At 50.0% G+C, this 21,956-nt stretch overlaps 9 protein-coding genes across 9 annotated transcripts; 5 read left to right on the forward strand and 4 right to left on the reverse strand.

Moving 5' to 3' along the window:
* Window positions 1-144: 144 nt before the first annotated feature.
* Window positions 145-1,851, forward strand: N7511_009359 (uncharacterized protein; the record flags this gene model as incomplete). The annotated part of the gene is made up of 7 exons (XM_057131736.1): window positions 145-332; window positions 383-801; window positions 854-994; window positions 1,050-1,264; window positions 1,313-1,510; window positions 1,570-1,713; window positions 1,765-1,851. The coding sequence occupies 7 exons, from the start codon at window positions 145-147 to the stop codon at window positions 1,849-1,851; spliced, it is 1,392 nt and encodes a 463-aa protein (XP_056979724.1).
* Window positions 1,852-2,412: 561 nt separating this feature from the next.
* On the forward strand, window positions 2,413-3,294 carry N7511_009360 (phytanoyl-CoA dioxygenase family protein; the record flags this gene model as incomplete). The annotated part of the gene is made up of 1 exon (XM_057131737.1): window positions 2,413-3,294. One exon carries the CDS (start codon window positions 2,413-2,415, stop codon window positions 3,292-3,294), a length of 882 nt encoding a protein of 293 aa, XP_056979725.1.
* Window positions 3,295-4,010: 716 nt separating this feature from the next.
* egl3 (putative extracellular endoglucanase/cellulase) lies at window positions 4,011-5,619 on the reverse strand (the record flags this gene model as incomplete). The annotated part of the gene is made up of 3 exons (XM_057131738.1): window positions 4,011-5,011; window positions 5,069-5,166; window positions 5,222-5,619. The coding sequence occupies 3 exons, from the start codon at window positions 5,617-5,619 to the stop codon at window positions 4,011-4,013; spliced, it is 1,497 nt and encodes a 498-aa protein (XP_056979726.1).
* Window positions 5,620-7,318: 1,699 nt separating this feature from the next.
* Window positions 7,319-8,287, reverse strand: N7511_009362 (NRDE family protein; the record flags this gene model as incomplete). Its single annotated transcript, XM_057131739.1, has 2 exons — window positions 7,319-8,176; window positions 8,222-8,287. 2 exons carry the CDS (start codon window positions 8,285-8,287, stop codon window positions 7,319-7,321), a joined length of 924 nt encoding a protein of 307 aa, XP_056979727.1.
* Window positions 8,288-8,929: 642 nt separating this feature from the next.
* N7511_009363 (uncharacterized protein) lies at window positions 8,930-9,178 on the reverse strand (the record flags this gene model as incomplete). Its single annotated transcript, XM_057131740.1, has 1 exon — window positions 8,930-9,178. One exon carries the CDS (start codon window positions 9,176-9,178, stop codon window positions 8,930-8,932), a length of 249 nt encoding a protein of 82 aa, XP_056979728.1.
* Window positions 9,179-9,912: 734 nt separating this feature from the next.
* Window positions 9,913-11,017, forward strand: N7511_009364 (HVA22/TB2/DP1 family protein; the record flags this gene model as incomplete). Its single annotated transcript, XM_057131741.1, has 3 exons — window positions 9,913-9,941; window positions 10,017-10,166; window positions 10,225-11,017. 3 exons carry the CDS (start codon window positions 9,913-9,915, stop codon window positions 11,015-11,017), a joined length of 972 nt encoding a protein of 323 aa, XP_056979729.1.
* A 1,647-nt stretch (window positions 11,018-12,664) lies between these two features.
* Window positions 12,665-17,379, forward strand: N7511_009365 (putative eukaryotic translation initiation factor subunit eIF-4F; the record flags this gene model as incomplete). The annotated part of the gene is made up of 4 exons (XM_057131742.1): window positions 12,665-13,279; window positions 13,413-16,583; window positions 16,636-17,102; window positions 17,164-17,379. The coding sequence occupies 4 exons, from the start codon at window positions 12,665-12,667 to the stop codon at window positions 17,309-17,311; spliced, it is 4,401 nt and encodes a 1,466-aa protein (XP_056979730.1). The 3' UTR covers window positions 17,312-17,379.
* Window positions 17,380-18,700: 1,321 nt separating this feature from the next.
* N7511_009366 (universal stress protein) lies at window positions 18,701-20,237 on the reverse strand (the record flags this gene model as incomplete). Its single annotated transcript, XM_057131743.1, has 3 exons — window positions 18,701-19,411; window positions 19,464-19,854; window positions 19,909-20,237. The coding sequence occupies 3 exons, from the start codon at window positions 20,235-20,237 to the stop codon at window positions 18,701-18,703; spliced, it is 1,431 nt and encodes a 476-aa protein (XP_056979731.1).
* Window positions 20,238-21,311: 1,074 nt separating this feature from the next.
* On the forward strand, window positions 21,312-21,572 carry N7511_009367 (uncharacterized protein; the record flags this gene model as incomplete). Its single annotated transcript, XM_057131744.1, has 1 exon — window positions 21,312-21,572. One exon carries the CDS (start codon window positions 21,312-21,314, stop codon window positions 21,570-21,572), a length of 261 nt encoding a protein of 86 aa, XP_056979732.1.
* Window positions 21,573-21,956: the final 384 nt, after the last annotated feature.

The raw sequence follows: 21,956 nt of genomic DNA on the forward strand, positions 1-21,956 counted from the left end.
TGGTCCTCTCCGCATTCCCCGGGTTTCAGGGGAATGCCTTTCCCCATGTCTCTATTGTGTTCTACTTTGCGGAGCTATGGAAGTTCCAGTATCAATCTTTTACTTAATACTCACATTATCCAAATCATCAGAATTGTGGTCAATATGACAGTCATCAGTATGCGGTCTCAAATCGTCGACATTGTCCCAACAAGCCCAGATCACGGTCTGGATATTCATGAAACAGAGGAACTTTCGGGAGAAGTTGAGAAGCCAGATCTCACTCCACGTCGACAAGATGCATTTGGTGACGAAGAGAATGCAGAAATCAAGTACAAGACGCTGGAGTGGTGGTAAGTTATAAGCGTCTTTCCATTTTATTCCTTCCTAACAATGTTCCCAGGCAAGGAGGCCTGCTCATGGTGGCCGAAACCATCTCACTAGGAATCCTCTCCTTACCAGCCGCGGTAGCTGGGCTAGGTCTAGTACCAGCACTGATTGTACTGATAGGACTGGGCCTCATAGCTTGTTACACTGGGTTTGTTATTGGACAGTTTAAAATGAGACATCCTCATATCTCAAGCATGGCTGATGCCGGTGAAGTGCTGATGGGTGCCTTTGGTCGGGAGTTGTTCGGTATAGGCCAACTACTCTTCCTCATTTTCCTTATGGCTAGTCACATCTTGACATTTACCGTCGCTCTCAATACTATCACAGGGCATGCTACTTGCTCAATTGTTTTTGGTGTCGTTGGGCTGGTCCTTTCGTTGATTTTGTCTCTGCCTCGAACTCTGGAAAAGATGTCTTGGCTCTCGCTTGTTTGTGAGATGTTCTATCTTTTCCATTCTTCCCCCTCTATGCTAATAACCACCAGCTTTTATTAGTATCTTCTCCGCTGTTATGGTTACAATGATCGCCCTCGGGATACAAGACAACGGTGCCCCTGTCAAACCTTTTGTCGAGAGCAATCTCGTGACTGGATTCATGGCTACTTGCAACATTGCTTTTTCATACGGTGAGTTGAATTTTACAGGATCAAGATCGAGACCAAATTACCTAACCTTCTACAGTCTCCCACAACACCTTCTTCACGTTCATGGCGGAGCTTAAAGATCCTAAGGACTTTCCCAAAGCTCTGGCACTTCTTCAAACCATTGATATGAGCCTTTACCTTGTTGCAGCTGTTGTCATTTACCGTTTTACTGGTGCAGATGTTGCTTCACCAGCTCTAGGCTCGGCTGGTCCACTGATTTCGAAAATTGCCTATGGCTTGGCTCTCCCTACAGTAAGAGCAATTCTCTTTGCACTTGAAGAGCATTAACTCACCGTTCAGATTCTTATTGCTGGAGTCATCAATGGACATGTCGCCGCCAAATCGCTCTACGTTCGTATCTTTGCTGGCACAGATCGCATGTCCAAACGAGACTGGGTTGCTGTGAGCTCATGGATTGGCATTGCTTTTGGTCTTTGGACCATTGCGTGGGTTATTGCTGAGGCAATCCCTGTCTTCAATAATCTTCTCAGTTTAATAGTAAGTTTCTGGGTTCAGACAGCGTATCTGGTCACCTACTAACGGATAATAATCATCAGACGGCGCTATTTGGTAGCTGGTTTACCTTCGGCTTCACTGGCATGTTCTGGTTGCACATGAACAAGGGCCTCTGGTTTTCCTCGGCTAAAAAGATTGCTTTGACGCTTCTGAACACCTTGGCAATTACTATTGGTATCGTTTTGGTAAGTGCATTCTCCCAAGCTTTTCGAGTCGTACTGATGGACTATCTCTAGTGTGTTCTTGGTCTCTATGCTTCTGGGATGGCCATTCATGATAACCCCAATGGAGCTAGTTTTTCTTGCACGAGTAATGACTCTTGATTGCCCTCATTCTTTCTCCTTTAAGATCATGATTATTTCAATGAAGCTTGTGGGCAACTCTGCCGATTCGAACTTTTCTCACTCAGCATTGTACTTGTACTTTGTACTGTCCGTTCGGCACAATCCAGATTACATCATACTTTGCGTCTGATTCCCTGGACTGACCAACTTTCACTCTAGCATAGACATGAAAGGATCCAATCTAGCAAATGAAAATTTTCAGAGCTTCTAACTGTTTGGTTTCGGCGATGACGTGTGTAATAGCTTTCGAATCCTAGGATATTACAAAAAGAACTACCAGATATAGTAGCCCTGGGTCTGACAGCATTCGCAACATAGCAGTCCGGGGTTACTTCGGTACATAAACTATCATCTTGACTGCCTGGGTCACTCCCCTACTCTAACCCGAATAGGCAACTTCAACAGTCGGTGCATAAGCGAATGACAGGAAACGAACTATATTGTGCCGAAAGCAACGTTGCATTCATGCCATCTTTGGGGAGAGCATACATATAAAGTGCCAGGACAGATAAATTTCTATCTATTCATCAACCTCAAGTCATGACTTCCCCAAACCCGGAGATCAAGCTCATCGAGTTAACCAAAGATGAGCTTGCAACTCGACAAATCGGATCACACAACCTACAGAGCTGCTTAGAAGCCCTCCATCATGATGGAATAGTCGTCCTCAAGAACGCAGTCGATCCATCCCATCTAGACAAGCTCAACGAGAAAATGGTTGCCGAAGCCAAAAGTATCTATGAACGCACCGAGACTTACAGAAACTTCGGCAAGAAAACAGGCAACATCCAGCAAGAGCCGGTCCGCTCAGCAGACTATGTCTTCGAGGATATAATCGCCAACCCCTTCGCCACATCCGTGATTGAAAGTATGATTGGCCCATGTCCAACAATGCGCTTCTACAGCGCCAACACGGCCTTCAAAGCAACAGAAAGACAGCCAGTGCATATTGACGTCGACTTTGATATGCCGCACATGCCATTTGCCTACTGTGTCAATGTCAATCTCGTCGATACCTCTCCTGAGAATGGCGCGACGGAGGTGTGGCTTGGTAGTCATACTGACACGGATCGATATATGCTGGATCAAACCACTGAGTATAAGCAGATTAGATCTGATTTGTTGGAGGAGCGCAGGCGCATTAGCCCAGGTATTCAGCCGGGGTTGCCAAAGGGTTCATTGATGATTCGGGATTTCAGGCTGTGGCATGCTGGTATGCCGAATCGGACTGATGATCCTAGGGTGATGCTTGTTTCTATTCAGTTTGCGAGCTGGTATCGAAGTGGGCTGAAGGTTGTCTTGCCACGGAGTTTGGAAGGGAAGGTTGACTGGGGCCGTGTGGTTCCTGCTGTAGAGTGGGTTGATGATGATTATGATTATTTTCAGGGGGTGCAGGATCGCGACTTTTCGTTGTTGCCCTAGTCTTTATCTCGATGCATTTGTATCTTGTCTCTACACAAAGGTTTGTTTTGATCACTGAAAATGCCTGGAAACAGTTGGCTCTTTTGACATGGGTATCTGTTCGCGAGTAGTCGTTCTTCGTTTGGCCTTTCTCTACCGTAACTTATATCAAATCATGCCTATGCTAAAAATTCGCGCAGATATCATCCTTCATTGCCCGCTCGTCTTGTCAGGCTTGATGGGCGGAAATCTTGGCGTCCGTCGGGATCTTCATCTGATTACATCTGATCTGATTGTCAGTCCTGAACTCAAGTAACCCTCACATCCTTGAACTCGCTTCAATTCTCAATCCTTAACAAACATACCCACCGTGAAACACAATCACCTCTCGGTAACACTAGAAACAAACCTAGACATCAAGGAGTTCCATACCCCAAGAGATCAATCCTATAAACCAACTATTAGAAAGAAATTACTCGCGTAAAATGGCCGTGCCTTCACTGGCTATAAAGCACAGCTCTGTCTAGTTCGACTTACAAGAATAGCAAATACATTTACTAGGAGATATGTTATTTTAATGAGTAATGTCCAAATGAATTTATATAGTAGAAGTGAAGAAAATAAGTGAAAAGAAAGTATACAAGTAGAAGTCAACGGAAAGAAGATCTCCCAAGACCATTCGATATACACATGCCATTTTGTCCGTACGCTTAGATGCTTAGAAAGAGATGAACTCTTTAAACGCACTGGTAGTAGTAGGGGTTCTGCTTGACGCAGGTGGTGCCAGTCTCGCAGGTAGTGGCGCCAGTGTAGTTAAGACCACCGCACTGGAAGTAGTGCTTGACCACACCTCCGCTGGCAGAGGCAGAGGCAGTGGAAGAGGCAGCGCTGGAGGTGCTCTGGGCGACCGAGGTAACTGTGGCAAGAGTGGTAGGGGCGGAGGTGGGGACTGGGACGTCAACGGGGATAGATGTGACGGTGGTGGCGGCAGGAGCGGGAGCGGCAGTGGTGGTAGAGGCGACTGAGACGACTGGGGCAGCGGAGGTGGTGGACTCGGCGGCAGTGGAGATGACCTCGACCTGGCTGTTGGGGGTGGTGGTAACCTCGATGGCAGCGGCGGTAGTGGTGGAGGTCTGGGCGGCGGTCTTAGTGGAGGAGGTGGAAGAAGAGGAGGAAGAAGAAGCAGAGGAAGTAGAAGCAGAGTCGGAGGAGACGAAGTACTTCTCGAGGATAGGGAGATAGGTGGAGTAAGCAGGGCCAGATGAGGGCTCAAGGCTGTACATGTAGCTGCCCCACCAGGGACCAGCAGACCACCACTCAGCACCCATCCAGACGTCGCTGTTCTCGGACATGTAGGAGAGCATGCCCTCGACGGCGGCCTCACAGTCGCTGTTGACACCACCGGCGAACTCGCCGATGAAGCCAAGCTTGCCGTTGGTCTGGAGCCACTCAGTGGCAGCCTGGATACGCTCCTTTCCAATGGTGCTGCTGACACAGGTCTCGGAGGTACCGGAGCTGTCAGAGTCGAGGTACTGGTGCATCTCGTAGACGATCTTATCCGCGGAGTCGGTGAGATCCTTCAGATTGTCGTTGTTGTCGGTCCACGACCAGGCGCCAGTCCAGGCGTTACCCTCAACGAAGATGTACTGGCTGGTGGCACCGGCGGCACGGATACCGTTGATGGCAGCCTGGTTGAGGTCCAGAACGAGGGTCTGGTCCATGTCGTGGTACTCGTTGTCTATGAGAAAAGACCGTTAGTGCATGCACCGATTGGTAAGGAGTCATTGGATCTTACTGGTGTCGAAGATAACCTTCTCGTTGTCAGCAAACACAGTAGCAACGGTCTTCCACCAAGCCTGGAAGTCGGCGGTGGACGAAATGACACTGCCAGAGCTAGAAATTGAATGTTAGTATGCATATCATTTTGTTCAAGTACCATGCAACTTACTATCTTCCGTAGTTGTGGGGGTCGAGGACGGCGTAGGCACCGCTGTCAGTGATGAACTCGACAGTGGTCTTCAAGGAAGCCAGATAAGTGGCATCGGTAGTTCCGGTCATGCTGGAGGGGACCAGGCGTTCCATCAAGAAAGGCACACGGAAGACATTCATGCCGGCATCTCTGAGGATCTTGATCTGAGAGGTCTCGGGCCAGGTGTAGTCTGTTCCAAGAGTACCGGGGGTGTTACCCGGGCCGAACTCAGCACCAGACTCGCTGACACCAACCCACTTGAAGCCAGTGCCACGCTTCTTGATGCTCTGCTTGGCGGGAAGAACGTCACGTCCCCGGGGGTAGGCAGCGGCCAGGCTTGCGGCGCTGGCAGCGAGAACAATGTTGGTGAACTTCATTTTGAAATGTAAAAGAGAGTGATTGTCGAGTTTGACGGTTAAAAAGAATGTAAAAAGGCGAAGAAAAAGAATGAATGTCAAGAAACCAGTCTTGAAGAATTTGGATGAACAGCAGACAAAACCCTGGAGGCCGCTGTTATATAGCCCTGCAGCCCCATCTGTGTGCTCGGCGTTGTCAAACAGCGCTTAGCGCAGACCAGGAGAATCTCAGGCACGAAAGTGGGCTCATCGTTCGAGACCTCCAGTGTAGCCACTCAGGCACGCCTCGGGTTGGTGGTGGCCGGTATCCCGATGGAGGCTAACCCTGAGTTCCATAGTGAATATCCCTGATAGAGCCAGAATTTCTCCACCACCGGAAAAACAAGCTGATGGTTCACATTGCCCAGGGGTCATGGTTCCAGCACGAACGGCCAGGAACGGTTTAGACTAGCGCGTAGGTCAATCTAGGTCAGGGTAGGTCCAGTAAACCGGAAATTGTCTTCATCGCTTGGCTGTTCATATGACGATGGGGACGGGGGTGGAGATAGGTGGCTGCAGCAGTCAGGGTTAGTCCCCTCATAGTTAATTTGCACCAGTCTCACCGTCAAAGAAAAGTAATCAAATCGATATTATTCTGATACACTTCTAGAATCAACTATACCGATTCGGGGTCATGGCCGAGATCGAGGCACCGGCTAAATGAGCGATTGCTCAAGATGAAACACAATGGGGCGGTTAGTATGGCCGTTGTGATCCACGGCATAATTTGCCCAAAGAGACCCGGAGATTCCTTTTCAAATGAAAGAGGCGAAGTACGATACATTAGTGTTAATATATCTGCCTGGAAAGACCAGGAGAGGCTCTGGATGAAGGACAGGAACAGATCGAAATTCAGGGATAAACAGGGGCACCGGTCAGCCCACCAAGCATCACAGAACTTTGGTATGGCAAAATAGCGGAAGCTTGGAGATATCATATTTTGGTGATTCTTTTAAATCAGAAACAAGTGGCGATCCTAGCATTTAACTCAGCAGCGTTGATTAACAAACGTTAACCTTATCCTTAGTCGATAAACACATGGGCAAAACAATTGGCCCTTGGCGCGCGTTGTCAACGCGGGTCGCGCCCCCGTAAACAGTGTGCAAGTTAGATAACCTGGAAACAAAAACAAAAAGGAAAATCAAATAGGTGATACTCGAAATAATTTCACCGTCAATTATTTTTGATTAGTCCGCAAGGTAGTCTGACCGGGTGGGCATGGGCGAAATAATAAAATAATCAATCGTTGATTGTCGGGTTCGAATGGCGGCCGACATACACTGTCCCAATTAGGCAGTTCAGGGACCCCCATAGACAGCGTGTGAATAACCTCGAAAAAGCTTCTCGAAGGAAAAAAAAAATTGGTAGCTTCTCTTTGATTGAGCGTGTCATCCTTAGTGCAGGGGCCATGCTAATCTTCTCTGTATATTTTCATTTGACCAAATGCCCCGTAGGGCGAAAAACGTCTCCCTTAACGACATTATATCCTCTGTTTTTGGGCAGTATCTGACCGCCTTCCCAAATCGACTGATACGTCGATTGCTATAAAACAGCATAGATGCAAACTCCAGGTCATTGGCTATATATTTTACGTGCTCATAGTACTGTGTAAGATTTGGCTTTTCTCAAAAAGTTGAAGTAGTGGGCTACTAGGTGTGGTATCATAAAGCTATTCTAAGTGCTACCGAACGGTAAACTCAAATGAATTATCGCCTTCTCCCAGAGGTACAGCCTGAGCATTGTTGTCATACAACGTTCTTTCAAAGTATCGTACGCGCCCGTCCGGTCGTGCCAAAAGAACAGTTTGTTTCTGGGTTCCATAAGCCCCAGATGTAAAGCTTTGATCAATGAAACCGTTGGTTGGACTGTCTACAGCTCTCTCGTGCTCGGTTGGTTCTCCAATGACCGGGATGAAGATGCTCTTACGCAGATGGTTGATATAGGTATCAAGTGTTTCCCCCTGTGACAGCCGTGGCAATGTGTCAGTGCTGAGAACGTGCAATAACTGCTCAATCAAGACGTCCTCGTCTTCTGTTTGCTTTGAGATGTGGTCTTGAATGGCAGCCTCCATCAGCTTCTCTCCATCGAGAATCTTTGGCCAGGTCCGATCATCAAAGCTGGTATTGCTGAGTCCACGAGTCTGGTTTTTCTCGGTGGCAACCCAAGTGATATGGTCCATATCGGAGGAGCGGTTGGATACGATGGCCAGCGGTTCGTTAATGTGTCCACAGACCAAACTGAAGCCACCTACTTGCTTGGCTTCGGGGCTGGCGACGATGGCTTGAACAAATTCTCGAGTAGCTTGTTGTTTGTCTATCGGGCCGGTGAGCCAGCTGTTGACGATTAAGCCGCGACTGTATACACCGATGGCTTCGCTGGCTTTGTCTTCGCGGTAGTTGGTGAGTACGGCAATCTTCCCATGCTTTGTAACTCCCATCCAGGTTCCATGCGTAGATCTGGCTAGGTCGCGTGAGCCGAGGACGTGCGACGAGGGCTCCGGCCACCAGTCGGGTGATGACGTAGGGCGGTGTAGGAATTCCTAGAACCGTCAGCTCACTCCGAGGGTTCAAGTCAGAGGCCTTACATCTCTGTTATTGATTATAATCAAAGAATATGTAGGATGCGCCGTTGAGATCAAGGCGATACACATTGTTGCGGATGTGGGGAGAGAACGAGACGTGAAAGCGGGGAACGGGGAAACCACAACAGTTGAAGATGGTCTCGGTGATTATAGTATGGAAATAGAAGAGCCAAGCATGAATAAACTAGATGAGTAGATGGACGAGGATGAATGCAGATTTCAATATAAAAGAAATGCGGAATATATAAATGAGTGGTGCTACCCCCGTATAACTTACTTGATGGCGTTCCCTTTCCGTTTGGGGCGTTACATAAGCACGCCAATCTGCCAGCCCACGACCTCGGCGTTAACCTTGAAACTCCCGAGGTCAGTATCATGGACTTTGTATTACAGTCAGATCAAATCGGCTTGGATAGGGCATGAAATAAGAAAGACTTTACTATGATCCTATCCAACATGGGTAACATGTCCTTGATGAAATCTTTCTATATACTTCCCCGGATGATCACGAGCGGTTCACCCAGGTTATGGAGTTGGAACGTGCAACCCTTTGATGCTAATAGCGTAAGGACCATTCAGCATAAGGCATAAAACAGAGGAAAATATACAAAGCACTTGAAACACATCCAAAAAATCAGCATTAGCACCGGTCAGGTGTTCGAAGTAAGTAAAATTCGCAGGATTCAATCCCATTGAATCACAATCCAATGTCTATGGCGTCTTCAATTCTGCCATCAGATAGACGTTGTTAGTGCTTTGCTGCTGCTCCGGAATAGCAAGATCGAAAGAGACACCTGGAGCATTCTCGACCACAGCAGCGAGAGACTGAATATTGGCAAATCTGGTAGACGCCATATGTAGGAGTGAAACAAGTGCTCTTGTCACTGGGTCACATAAGTTGCGGATATGACGGCCAAGGAGACCAACTCCATTGCCACACCATGTATAGCTCCTATTCATCATGGGAAGTAACGTCCTAGGTAATCGGCATTTGTTGAAAACAGGCAAATGAGTCCTGCATAAATGAACTCCATGATGCCAGGTATGACAATGAGATACTCTCGGTGGATATTGATGAATGCCTTGTGCCGTGGAGATGACTCAACGGTCGTAGGGCACGAGCTAATTGGTTCTGAGCAAGCTCTATACTGAAAGCTGGAACAAAAGAGAAAGACCTGAAAAACATCGGTGACTAAGCCGGATTAACTAATCCGCTTGATCTTGGCATGAACATTGGAGTTCGAACCAGCTCTGGAGCTGAATAACAGTCGATAGTTATAAGCCCTGGAGGTTGGCCAGGTGTAGTAGTTGTACGCTACTCAACTCAAAGCCCTTGAATGACAGATAGGAAGCCCTTCTTCGCAAAAGAAACTCAAGTGTATAAGTTATGTACTTTAGGGCTGCTTCCAGATGGACCCCGTCCAGCTGACGTGCAGGCGTCATAGTGTGTGGTTGATCCTTTGGAGGTCCTCCCACCGCACCTCCTTGGCCTCAACTTGTCCTTTGCCTCTTGTTTCTTGCTTCTTCCATTTCAGCGGCCGGCCGTTGTCTTTGTTGTTGCCTGTTCTCCGAGCCCCAATTTTATTGTGCCCTCTGTCCTCCTGAGACAGTGGGGCGGAAAACGATAGTGCAGCTTCTTCATTAAAGCGGTGATTGTATCTCCTGGAGAGTTCATTTCTCACACATCGCCCACCATGTTCGGAATCTTTGCGGACTTGTTGTCGTGAGTGCTCATACCTCAAGAGCTCATATCCTAAAGATGGGTCCGACAATAAGCTAACGCAGATCTATCGTCTAGCTCGATCATCACGATCCTCCTCCCAGTATTCGCTTCCTACAAAGCTCTGCGATCTTCCGACCCCTCACAACTCGCCCCATGGCTGATGTACTGGGTGGTGCTTTCTGTCATTCTTCTGGCAGAATCCTGGACAGTATTCATCATTGGATGGTACATTCCCCGCACCCAGCCATGCCGAAATCGCAAGCTGATTATGAACAACTCACAGGTTCCCCTTCTATAGCTGGATCCGCCTTTGTTTCCTGTCTTATCTCGTCCTCCCCCAGACGCAAGGGGCTCGCTTGTTATACCAGGATTACGTGGACCCGTTTTTGACACACCACGAGCGGGAGATCGAGGACATCATCGGCCGCACCCATGAACGGGCTAAGGCTCTGGGCCTCCAATACTTCTACCAAGCCATCGATCTGATCCGACAGAAGGTACTCGGTCTTCCCCCGCAGCGTCCATCCACACCGCCCCAGCCAAATGCTGCCTCCTACGCTCAGTCCCTCTTGTCGCGCTTCAACATTCCCACTGCCGGAGCTTCCGCCAACAATGATTGGTATTCAGTCCTCAGTTCAGCCGTAGGCTCGGTTACATCCGGAAAGACTCGCGAAGCCCGGGAAGAGGAACTGTCCGCCAGCGGTAATCTGCTTCAGCGACAGATGTCCTCCATGTCCGGCGCCGAGAAGGCCCACTTCATCGCCTCGCAGCGCGAACTGTTGGATCACCTTCGGTCAACCCTGACTCGCGAGGAGCAGAATACCAATCTGGATGTGCCCGAATCAGATGATCTCGCTTATGGCGTACCCCTGCGTAAGAACCGCAGCGACAACTCCTTCGAGGTAGTCGATAACGAGGAACCAGGTACCCGCACAGCCCGAAAGACCAGCAGCGGATGGGCATCGGGCTGGTTTAACAACGAGCAGGACTCTGCTGGTTCCTCTGGCAGTGAGTTCGCGGCACGGGCTATCGACGAGATTTCCCGCTCGCGCGCAACGGGCTATGATCGATCTTGATCTGCTTTTAAGGGGGCTTCGCTCTACTTGTAGGATTGAGTGAGAATCCCACAACCCAAAAATAGAATATTATTGTTTACTTTTGCTGAGATGCTGGGAAACGCAGGACCTGTATGGCTTACCTTGCTGAATATCAACTATGGAATTGAGCTTGATCTGGATCTTGATTATATCCTGTATGGACCGAGTAATTCTGTTGTTTGTGTTTGCTGTTGGGAATATAGGAGATGGCTTCCAAGTAGGCATCTAGTTCTTCCCTAGAAAAGAAAACCACAGCTTTAGGGCCCGCGTTCATGCAAAGGCCGTCTTATGGGTTACTTCACTAGTGTCACTCTCACCATGGCATTGTTTAACGTTATCTCGGAATCCGACCTAATTGTTTACTAATCCTATGGAATACAAACCTTGAGATACAGGTCTACCACTCCAAATGTAATGGTAATCCTCTTTTTCCCGGAAATGGAGTGATGGTAGGTAGGCGGTGCTTTGTCAAACTTCGTTTCTAAACTACTACTACAAGATAAAGAACAAAAAAACAGTACTGCGTTAAACTGGAACTTTAGCTCTGTGACAAATTCTAGCTGCCTATTGCCATGGTCTCATTCTTTATCATGAATAGCCTCTTGTGCCGCTATCTGGAGGGTGTTGTTCACCACCCCTCACGGATTTTAGTCCGCCTATGGAATCCAGAGCCTCATGATCTCATGGTAGACTCATCGGAGAATAAACACTAATTATAGCAGTGAGTCACACCCCTCGCAGAAGGCGAGAACCTGGAGATGTATAGCGGATCACGTGTTGCCAAGACATTGGGCGAGAGGCTTAAAGTTGGCAGGTTCTGGCCATTTGCTCCGCTAAATAGTATGAAGGGTATGGAGAGTATAGGGAGTGCACAGTATATAGAAGTACAAAGGAGGCGAGGAAGAAAGGTAGTAAATGCTATTCGAAGTATACTCAGAAAAGAGATATAACACAACACATCAGAACACTGTATATTCACTGACTATTGTGGGCAGCTTCAAGTGTATTTACCAAAAAAGAACTGTACAATAGATCCTTGGATACTGTAACCTTAGTATTGTTCTGTATAGTTCATGTTCCCCTGAGTCATATTGTTCCATCATTTGCTCGCGACTTGATTTCTTTGTATAGGCGATGTCATGGTGGCGGAAGTAGATACATAGAATACAGACCATCCTCCCTCGAATTTCGGAATTCAACAAATCTTCTGACTGCAAAAATTGCCCTTGAGTCTCTCTCAAGAATCCCATATTGAAATCGTGACTTTGGCGTGAGGTGAGCCTGACTCGTTCGTAGTCGCGCCTTTACCCTTTCGTTTTCCTCCACAAACCCCGAATTTTTTTCCACCGAAACGACTTTTTCCTTCACCCACCCATTTGAGAAAAATCAAATCATCAACTACCCGCCTTGTCGACCAAAACGCTGCTTCATTTGCTGCGTACCTGGTCTTCATTGCATCTGGGATCTTTCATCCCTTCTTTTTTTACGATTTCATCCCTTTGACTGTGTGTGTCGACATCCCAGGTTTGGATGTGGCCTTGTCACGTTTCCGCGCCTTGACATCACCTCGTCTCTCCCCTCGAAAATATCTCGCTCCCTTCGCGCGTTAAGGACACCACCTGTCTAATGACCTCGAACCCTCCTCAGTCGGGACAAGCACAGAGCACCGCGACCTCCGCTTCGACCCAGCCCGCAACCCCTGCCTCCAACCAGGCCCCCAAGTCCTACGCCAACGCAACCAAGAAGTCCGCGACGGATTCATCCGCCGCTTCAGCCACCGTGAGCGGTTCCGCGCAACATGGGAAGTCGAGCTCCGTCTCCCCTGTGAACGGCAAACCCATGCAAAACCAACCTGCCTCGGGCGTGACCATTGTCAATGGCGCCCCGACTGCTCCGGCTTCCCAGGGTGATCACTCTCGCAAGCCCTCTGTGACCATTTCTTCCGCGGGTACTTCCGGACAGATGCCCAACGGCGCCGCCAGTCGTCCCAACAGCCTTCAGTTCGGATTCGCAAACCAGCAGAGCTCCCCCAACATGGGCGCTCCCGCTGTGCCTGCATCCAACCCTGCCCAGGGTGGCCTGAGTGCTCCATCTGCGAACCCTCGTGTGACATCTCCTCAGACTTCCCCGTCGCCTATTCCTCAGCCTGCATCCAGCGGTGGACGTCCTCCACCATCGACATACCAGGCGCAAGGCAACGTGCCGAACTTCGGCAGCTTTGGAGAATCAGGCGATGCTAACGTAAGTATCACAATATCGTTAATTTGTCCCCTGGCTTCGTGCATGATATGTGGCGTATTTTACGTGCGCCACTTTTTCCGCTTTCTCAAGTCTCTTAAATTTGATCCCTCTGCTCACGGCGAATTTTTAACAGGCCGCCCTCACTCACGGTTCCCAGCACCTGCGTCGCGAATCGTCTCAATCCACCCACAGTGACATGAGCAACATGGGTAACGTCCCCGGACGCTCTGGTTATCCTCACCAGGGTGGCCGCGGCCGTGGATACTCCCAGTCCGGTTACCAGGGACAGCCCATTCCCTACTCGCCTAACCCCAGTTTCCGGGCTCCCAACCAGCCGCGGGGCGGTCCCAACATGGGCCCTCAATTCCATGGCAACCAGAGTCGCCCTATGGGTTACCCTAACTCGCCGCACCAAGCCAACCGCAGCCCTGCCCTGGCGAACGTGAACCCTACCACTCCCCAGATGAACCCGGTCCCCATGGCCGGCCAGATGCCTCCCGGCGCCTACTACCCCCACAACATGGCCCCTCAATCTGTGAGACCCCCTTCTTCTTCCGCGTTTAACTCCTCCAAACCCCCGGCCCGGCGTGGCAATTACCAAAAAAAGAAACAAAATAAACCCTTTACCCCGGACTTTACCGTGGACCTTGCGCCAGAAAGCGGCCAGTTTGAACAGATTCTAACTATGATGAAGGCTTACCCAGGCGCCTACGACCCCAACTATGGTTACTACCAAGGGGCTTACTACATGCCGCCATCGCCCCAACCTCGTCCCGGCATGCCCTTCAACCCTCAAGCACAGTTCCCCAACCCGATGGGCACCCAATTCCCTGGTGGTCCCCAGGCACCTGCTCTCTCGCGTGAGCCATCTATGTCTACTGACCGTCCAGGATCGAGCCTCAGTGGCCACAACCCGGCACCCACCGGCCCGGCTGCTTCTGGCCACTCTCACAATGCCAGCCGTACTTCGAACAGCCCCGCCCCCAAGCCTCACTTTATCCTTCCCTCCAAAAAGAGCCCCATTGTCATCAAAGACCCCGGCAGTGGTGTTGTCAAGACCTTCGAAAAGAACCCTGCATCCCCCGCACGTGCTACTCCTTCTCCTGTGAAATTCACTCCCCCTCCCTCAGCTACTCCTCCCCCACGAACTGCTAGCGCTACTGAACACAACCGTTCCGATAGCAAGGCCAACGCTGCCAAGACTGATGAGGAGAAGAAGCAGGAGTTGAAGAACGCCGTTCGTCTCAAGATTCAACAGGATGAGGCTGACCAGAAGCGCCTGGCCGATGAGGCTGCTCGCAAGACTGCCGAAGCCGAGTCCAAGCCCAAGGAGGACGAGACCGAGGCTGCTCGTGCCGCCATCGAGGACCTTAGCATCAAGGACAAGGCTACTGAGGAGCCCAAGAAGGCTGCTGAGGAGCCCAAGAAGATTGCCGAGGAGCCCAAGAAGGTCGCTGAGGAGCCTAAGAAGGCTCCTGTTCCTGCTCCCGCTGATGACGACGAAATTGACTTCGATGCCATTGAGCGTGAGATGGCTGAGATCGAGGCCAAGGAACGTGCTGCTGAGGAGGACTACTACCGTGCCAAGCAGGCCAAGAAGGACGAAGCCGAGCGCAAGGAGCGTGAGGAGCGTGAAAACTATGAGGCTAACATGAAGAAGGCTGAGGCTGAGGCCGAGGCTCGTGAAGTTGCCCGCGAGAACGCCCGCGCTCTGGGAGAAAGCGACTCTGGTGACAAGGACGCATTTGCCTCTCTCAAGAAGGGTGGATATGGTGCTACCGAAGTATCCACTCCTGCTGATAGCGGTGCTGCTACCCCTGTCTCTGACATGGGTCCCCCCGCCAAGCCTGCTGGTGCTAAGAAACCTGCCGGTCTCAAGCTTGATACCCCCAAGCCTACTGAGCCTCTGCAGCCAACTCCTGGTATGACATCTCTCCAGAACGCCAAGTTCCTGGACGACCTCAGCAAGGTCACATACCCCTCATCCATCACTCCTCCTAATGCTGCTCTGAATGCCGCTTCCCCTGCTGGCCGTCGCTTCCACTACGACCGGGACTTCTTGATTCAGTTCCAAGCTATCTTCAAGGACAAGATCTCTGTCGACTGGGACTTGCGCATTCGCGAGACTGTCGGTGACAATGACGCTTCTTCTCGCACTCCGTCCAACCGCACTCCCAGCATGGGTAGCCGAGGTCCCTCCCGTAATGGTATTGGTGGTAACTTCCCCATGGGTACCTTCGGAACTGTACCCAGACCTGGCGGTATGCCTCCTATGGGCGGCCCAGGAATGGGTGCCCGTGGCTCTTCCAACTTCGGACCCTTCCCTGGCTCTCGTCCTGGCCTCAACGGCCCCGGAAGCATTCGCACTGGTAGCGGTGTTGCTGCTCGCGGTAGCAACAACAGCAAGGGTCCCCGCCAAGGCAGCAAGGCTGGTGGTCCCAAGCACGGTGGCAAGAGTGAGCACGAGCAGAACAAGACCATGCCTCTCACTGCTGGTATGGACTTGAAGGCCATTACTACCACCGCTTCTGGCTGGAAGCCTCGCAGCGTCGGACAGTCTGCTACTGGTCCCGCCCCTGGTGGCGAGGGCTATTTGGCTCCCGATGTCGTGCAGCGTAAGGTCAAGGCTGCTCTTAACAAGATGACCCCCGAGAAGTTCGACCGTATCGCCGGCCAGATCCTCGAAATCGTTTCACAGTCCAAGGACGAGTCTGATGGCCGTACTCTGCGCCAGGTCATTCAGCTCACCTTTGAGAAGGCCACTGACGAGGCCCACTGGGCCCCTATGTACGCCAAGTTCTGTAAGAGCATGCTCGAGAGCATGAGCGGTGAAATCAAGGATGAGAACATCCGTGACAAGGCCGGCAACGTCGTTGCTGGTGGCAGTCTCTTCCGCAAGTACCTGCTTAACCGTTGTCAAGAGGAGTTCGAGCGTGGTTGGAAGGTTAACCTGCCCCCCAAGCCCGAGGGTGTTACTGAGGAGATTGCTATGATGTCTGACGAGTACTACGTTGCCGCTGCCGCTAAGCGTCGTGGTCTTGGTCTTGTCAAGTTCATTGGTGAGCTTTACAAGCTCGGCATGTTGACAGAGCGTATTATGCACGAGTGTGTTAAGAAGCTTGTCGACTACGAGGGCATTCCCGACGAGGCCGAGGTTGAGAGTTTGACCAGTCTGCTCCGCACCATTGGTGCCAGTCTCGATGCTTCCGAAAAGGGCCCCGCCATGATGGACGCCTACTTTGCTCGCATCCACCTCATGGTTGAGACTCCTGGCCTGCCCAGCCGTCTCCGTTTCATGCTTCTGGTAAGTACATTATGTCGTTTTTGTGTCGCTCAAAAACTAACTCGCTTTCTAGGATATCATTGATCTCCGTTCTGGTCGCTGGAGCACCAAGGAGGCCGACAAGGGTCCCCAGACCATTGTTGAGATTCGTGAGGCTGCTGCTCGTGCCGCTCAAGCCGCCGAGGCTGAGCGTCAGCGCCAGAACAGCAACCGTGGAGGTGGTGGCCGCATGCAAATGGGCCGTGGTGACGCTCGTGGCTTCAGCTACAACAACCAAGCCCCTCCTCCCGACTATGCCTCCAGCAAGGTCGGCACCGATGATCTCCGCCGTCTGCGCGCGACTCGCAACACCAACCAGCCCATGTCATTTGGTCCGTCCAGCCTGCTAGGAGGCTCTCGCACCAACAGCGGCCGCAAGAACCTCGGTCCCGGTGGCAATCTGGTTCGCGGCAGTGATGACAGCGCCGCCAGCAGCCGCACTGGCACTCCTCCTGCCGGCAAGAAGGAAGACAAGGACACCTCGTCCATGAACGCTTTCAGGTACGCAACAAACGTCCATTAGCTCCAATTTCCCTCCTTCATACTAATACCTATTTCCTAGTGCTCTCGCCGCTCTCGAAGACCGGGATAACATGGCGACCTCGCCACCGTCCAACCCTACCTCCCCCATGCTCACCAAGTCGCAGCCCGCGGCCGCTGAGCGTCGCCCCTCAAAAACCCCGTCGAAGGATGGCGAGTCCACAGCATAGAAAGTTTCCTTAGGAGTAATGATCAACGTTTCCATTATTTTGGTTCCTCTCAAAAGATTTCCTCATTTCTTGTGATTCCATTTTCCATCTTGCTTCCAAATCCTACCCCTTGCGCTTGCGCTTCTTTGTCTTTTAATCTGTGTTTCCTCCCACACGCAGTTCAGTTCCTCGCCTCTTCCCCCCGTTTGCATTTCCCCGACTGGTCGGTTTACGGGAATCAAGTCTCTTTATTACTTAACGTTAACCTACGCTCTACCCTTTCTTCATAGTGTACAATCTTGACATTTCTCTATTATCATTTTTGACCTCTCTTTCTTCTTGTCTCTTGTTCTTTTTTCCGTCTCAATTTGTTTCCCTTCTTCGTTTCTTGTCTCCTTCTTTCTTCTATTGAGGTATTCTTTTTTCGCTTCGCTTTACAAGTGGCCTGAGATTATGAAAAGACTGGAATGAAGGTTTGGAGGGCTAGGAGATGAAAAAAGGATGAAATATGATTGTTGCTTGTTGAATGTTGCTTGTTGAATGTTGAATGCTGAATGTTGAATGCCTACCACTTGTCTCTTGAAATGTAGGCATACAAACATGACACAAACACGACCGAGAGACGGAGACACACTGTATTCTATAGCTATACCGTGTCGATCGATATGAATATGATATCTGCTGATTTCTCATGTTGCATATTTCATGGCTGGGACTAGTTGAAACGGCTTGTCGATTGTCGGTTTTCTCGGTGATATCTTGCAGGGCTTTGCTTCAGGATGAAGGAGAGAGAATAGGACATGGCACTTGTAACAATGTACGAAAAGACAGATGCGACGACGGCGGTGACGACTAGAATCACCACTACTTCGAAATAATTACCTTGTCCTTTGATTTCATCTTGTATTTTTCTTGATTTGCATACACTCGGTCTCTCCCTTTCCTTAGGACCTGGAACTCAAAGTTAAAGCTATGATGCGATTAAAAAGATGCTTCGGCTTTGACTACTTATCATCCATTGTGTTCTATTGCGTAGTAACTCGGTTTATTTACTGTATGATATAAATCTATCTAGATGGAAAATAGATCAAAAAGAAAGAAGATAGAAGATCTAAACGGAGAAGGAAAAGGGTTGAATGTCAATAGAGGTTGTAGACCATAGAAGGTGTACAGCCATTGAGAATGAGGATTGCATTGTATTGTTGGTAAAGTAGAGAGAGAGAGTGTGTGTGAGAGAGAGAGAGAGGAATGGTAACGTCAGAGGAATCTCTCTCACTAAACCATAGACAAGACCTAAACCTAGAGCTGAACTACATAAATTTTATCGTGTAGAGTATCGTATGCATCGTGAGATATGAAAAGTTCCCGAATTAGCAGCACGGGGGAACGAGAATAAAAAAAAGAGCAAGGCTATGCATGTTTTTGAGGGGGTTTCGCGACATCCTTATCCTGCTCGTTGTCATTTGACACTTCAATAACAGGAATGGATACCGGGGCCTTGTTCGCAGGCGTGTCATCTGCCTCGGGCTTTTCCGTCTCAGCCGCCGAGGAGTCATCGTTTGAATCATCTTGTTCGACAATCAAAGAACGGTCCGCTGCGCCATCTGGCGAAGAGTCGGTTTGGCCACTTTCATCGCCAGCAATGATGCTCTCTTGGGAGCTCTCAGCTGGACTCCCCATGAGGACAGCATCCAGTGAATTTCGCGCCGGAAAAGTCGAGTCCGATTCATCGACGCTGAGACTGCTTCGATCTGAGACTGATAATGAGCTTCGCGAGTTCGCATTTGAATATGAAGCAGGGAGGCCTAGGGCTTCGGCCACTGCGGCTTCCTCGTCTGGTAGTTTCGAGGTACTGCTTTCAGTGCTAGAGCTAGCGTCGAAGATGCGACTACCGCGCTGCTCGCTTAATTCCAGGATATGGTTGTAACTTCGGCGTGTAGGGTCCGCCCGGCGCTTGAGTTTCTTTTTCTGGCGCTTCGGGGATGGACGCACGACAATGACAGGGATGGGTGATTGTTGGAGACAGTATTTCGAGACCGAGCCAGGTAGTAGACTGTGCACTCCTTTTAAATTGCGGCCGCGAGTGCCCACGACGAGCATTGCAGGTTCGTATATGCGAATCTAGGGAGAGCACATTAGATTGAGATCTCAATAAGCTTCTTGTGGAACTTACCATGCGCTGAATGATACTCTCGACCTTGCCGACTGCAAGTTCCAGCACCAGACTGATTGCCTTTTCATCCTGGCTGTTTTTCTGGATAACCTGCTCAAACAGCTTCTCTGCTTCCTGTCGGTATTTGCCCTCTTCAATACCGACGTCACTGGCTATGCGCGAATCCTTCTCCACAGCCCGTAGACAGACAATTTCATCTCCATCATCCACCAACTCATCGATAAGCCATTCAAGCGCAAACTCGGAATAATCGTTCTGATCCGTGCCGCACAGAAAGGTCCTGCTGCGTCGCGTGCTCTGGTAACCTTTATGCTTGTAGTTCAACGTAAGGGAGAAATCAGTCGCGTCGAAATTATCAAAAGTATCAAAGGAGACGCCTCGCTCGTAAGTTCTGCCATGAATTAGTGAGCACATATCACGATAGGTGGTTGGGGAAAACGCATACTTTGGTGGAGGCGGAGACGGCCCTCGATTCGCCAGAGCCGCCTTGTGCTCCCTATCCCTCTCTTCCAATTCCCTCTCTCTGGTCGGAGTATCGCCGTATGACAGCCGCTTTTCCTTGAAACTGGACTTCCGAGCCGGCAGCTGGGCTTCCGCGGCTCCGACGCTAAACTGGATCGATCGTCGTCGGGGGCTGTAGTCTCGGGACATGTCGCTAGCGGAGCGGGTGTGGCCGGACCCTGTAGCTTTTGTCGTATGATCCTGGGACTCTGGGCGGTCTTCGGAGTCGAAGGAGGGTCTGGGAGAGGGTTTGGGGGAAGTTGGTGCAGACATGCTTGGAATGGTTGTGAATAAGCTGGGGACGATGTGGTGCTTGTTCTCCCGTAGGTGATGTAGGTGGGAGTATACCGAGTAAAGGTTCAGCGAAGCATCTCGCACGTGGAATGATTCAGGATCCCACAGGTTGCCTGGGCATGTTTTGGAAGTGGTGTATAGGGTTATTGGTCACGAGGCAGCAGTGACGGATGCAGCGAGGGGTCCAGGGCGGTGACAGCTTATCGATAGGCGATGAGCTTAACTTCTTATGTCAGCATTGCAGATCCTGTGGATCACGTGATTAGATGAGCGGCTTCCATTGTTCCCTGCCCAGGTGGCTCCAAGGTTGGCAAGTCAGCTTTAGAAAGACTCTGGAAGTAACTTGTTGGAATTTTATAGATGCTTTGGCTAGCCATTGTCCCAGGATTATAGTACAGATGAGGTGATCCAAGTCTGACAAGCTGCATGTCAGATCACCTTAGAATTGACAGCGGGACACAAAGCATAGCCCAAAGTCTTTAATTCGAAACAACAGAGCAAAGTCCGAGGATCCATTCATGTCTCATGGGTACGGAGTATACGGACAGTATCTCAGCCGCAAGCCACCAAAACCCAAGTCCCGATAAGAAATTTACGGGAAAGCAAAATTAACTTACGACTATTGATCTCGTCAGGGTCTGCACTGTCAGATAGGCAGATCACTATCACTCAAAAATCAGATCCCCCTATTCACACCCAACGTAAGCCATGGTAAAATATCCAACGGTAAGTTAAACTTGCCAAGTCCAATTACCATAGCGCTACAGCTCCCCAGCCCCAACAAAAAAAAAATCACCAGTATCCCCTTACTGCCCAATTCCATATCCATTCCGTATCCCGTGTTCCATCTCAATCCCGAACTAAGCAGCACTAGAAGCAAAAAGAAGCGAAAGAAACTAATCCCGATCCACCAGTCCACAACGGAGCGTCCGAACCCCCCATCAAACCCATTTCCCGGCAGGAAACCCACCAGACACGCTAAAAACTAATAATATTAGGACGCTAGTAAAACCCTTCACGGCACTATAGCCAACTGTCGCCACTATCGCCAACATGGCCCAGATACTGTACTGTACAGTGGCCAAGATCGTGATGGCTATTATAGCTAGTGTTGGGTTAGTCGGTTCCTCACACTGGGTATATATCGAATATACCGAGCTAGCCGCGCAGATCTCTCAGATCTCTCAGATGCATCCACCAGCGGTGAAGGGCGGCGCATGGCGTGCTGGGTTGGCGGTGATCTATTTGATAGTTACCCGCGGTCGGGGCGCTGGCTTGCAGGGATCGACCGGTCACATGGGGGGATTTACTTGATAGGAGATCAAATGAGATGTGGATTGTGAAGAGGTGAGATTATCAATGTCGATGTTCTACTCAGATTTACTGGAAAAAGGTGTGTGTGTTTAGAATTTTTATTATGTATTTTGTGTTTGAGTTTAGACATGTGTCTGTAGTCTGTATATACATTCCAAATGTCGTATGTCCCGAGACAGTCTCGACCATGCAGGGAGAGCTGTTGGGCCGCCATCACAGATAGCGTAGAGATGAGAGGGGTATGCAAATTCCAAGTATGAGATGCGCTTCAGCGACCGTTCAAAAACGCCAAGAATGAAAATGAGGACAAAAAATAAATATGAGAAGAGAATTATAGAGTCGTGAGAAGATCGGGGGTATCATCGCTGTATAGTACACAAGAGC

Source organism: Penicillium nucicola, assembly GCF_028828085.1.
Source record: "Penicillium nucicola strain IBT 29836 chromosome Unknown utg000010l, whole genome shotgun sequence".
Lineage (NCBI taxonomy): Eukaryota > Fungi > Ascomycota > Eurotiomycetes > Eurotiales > Aspergillaceae > Penicillium > Penicillium nucicola.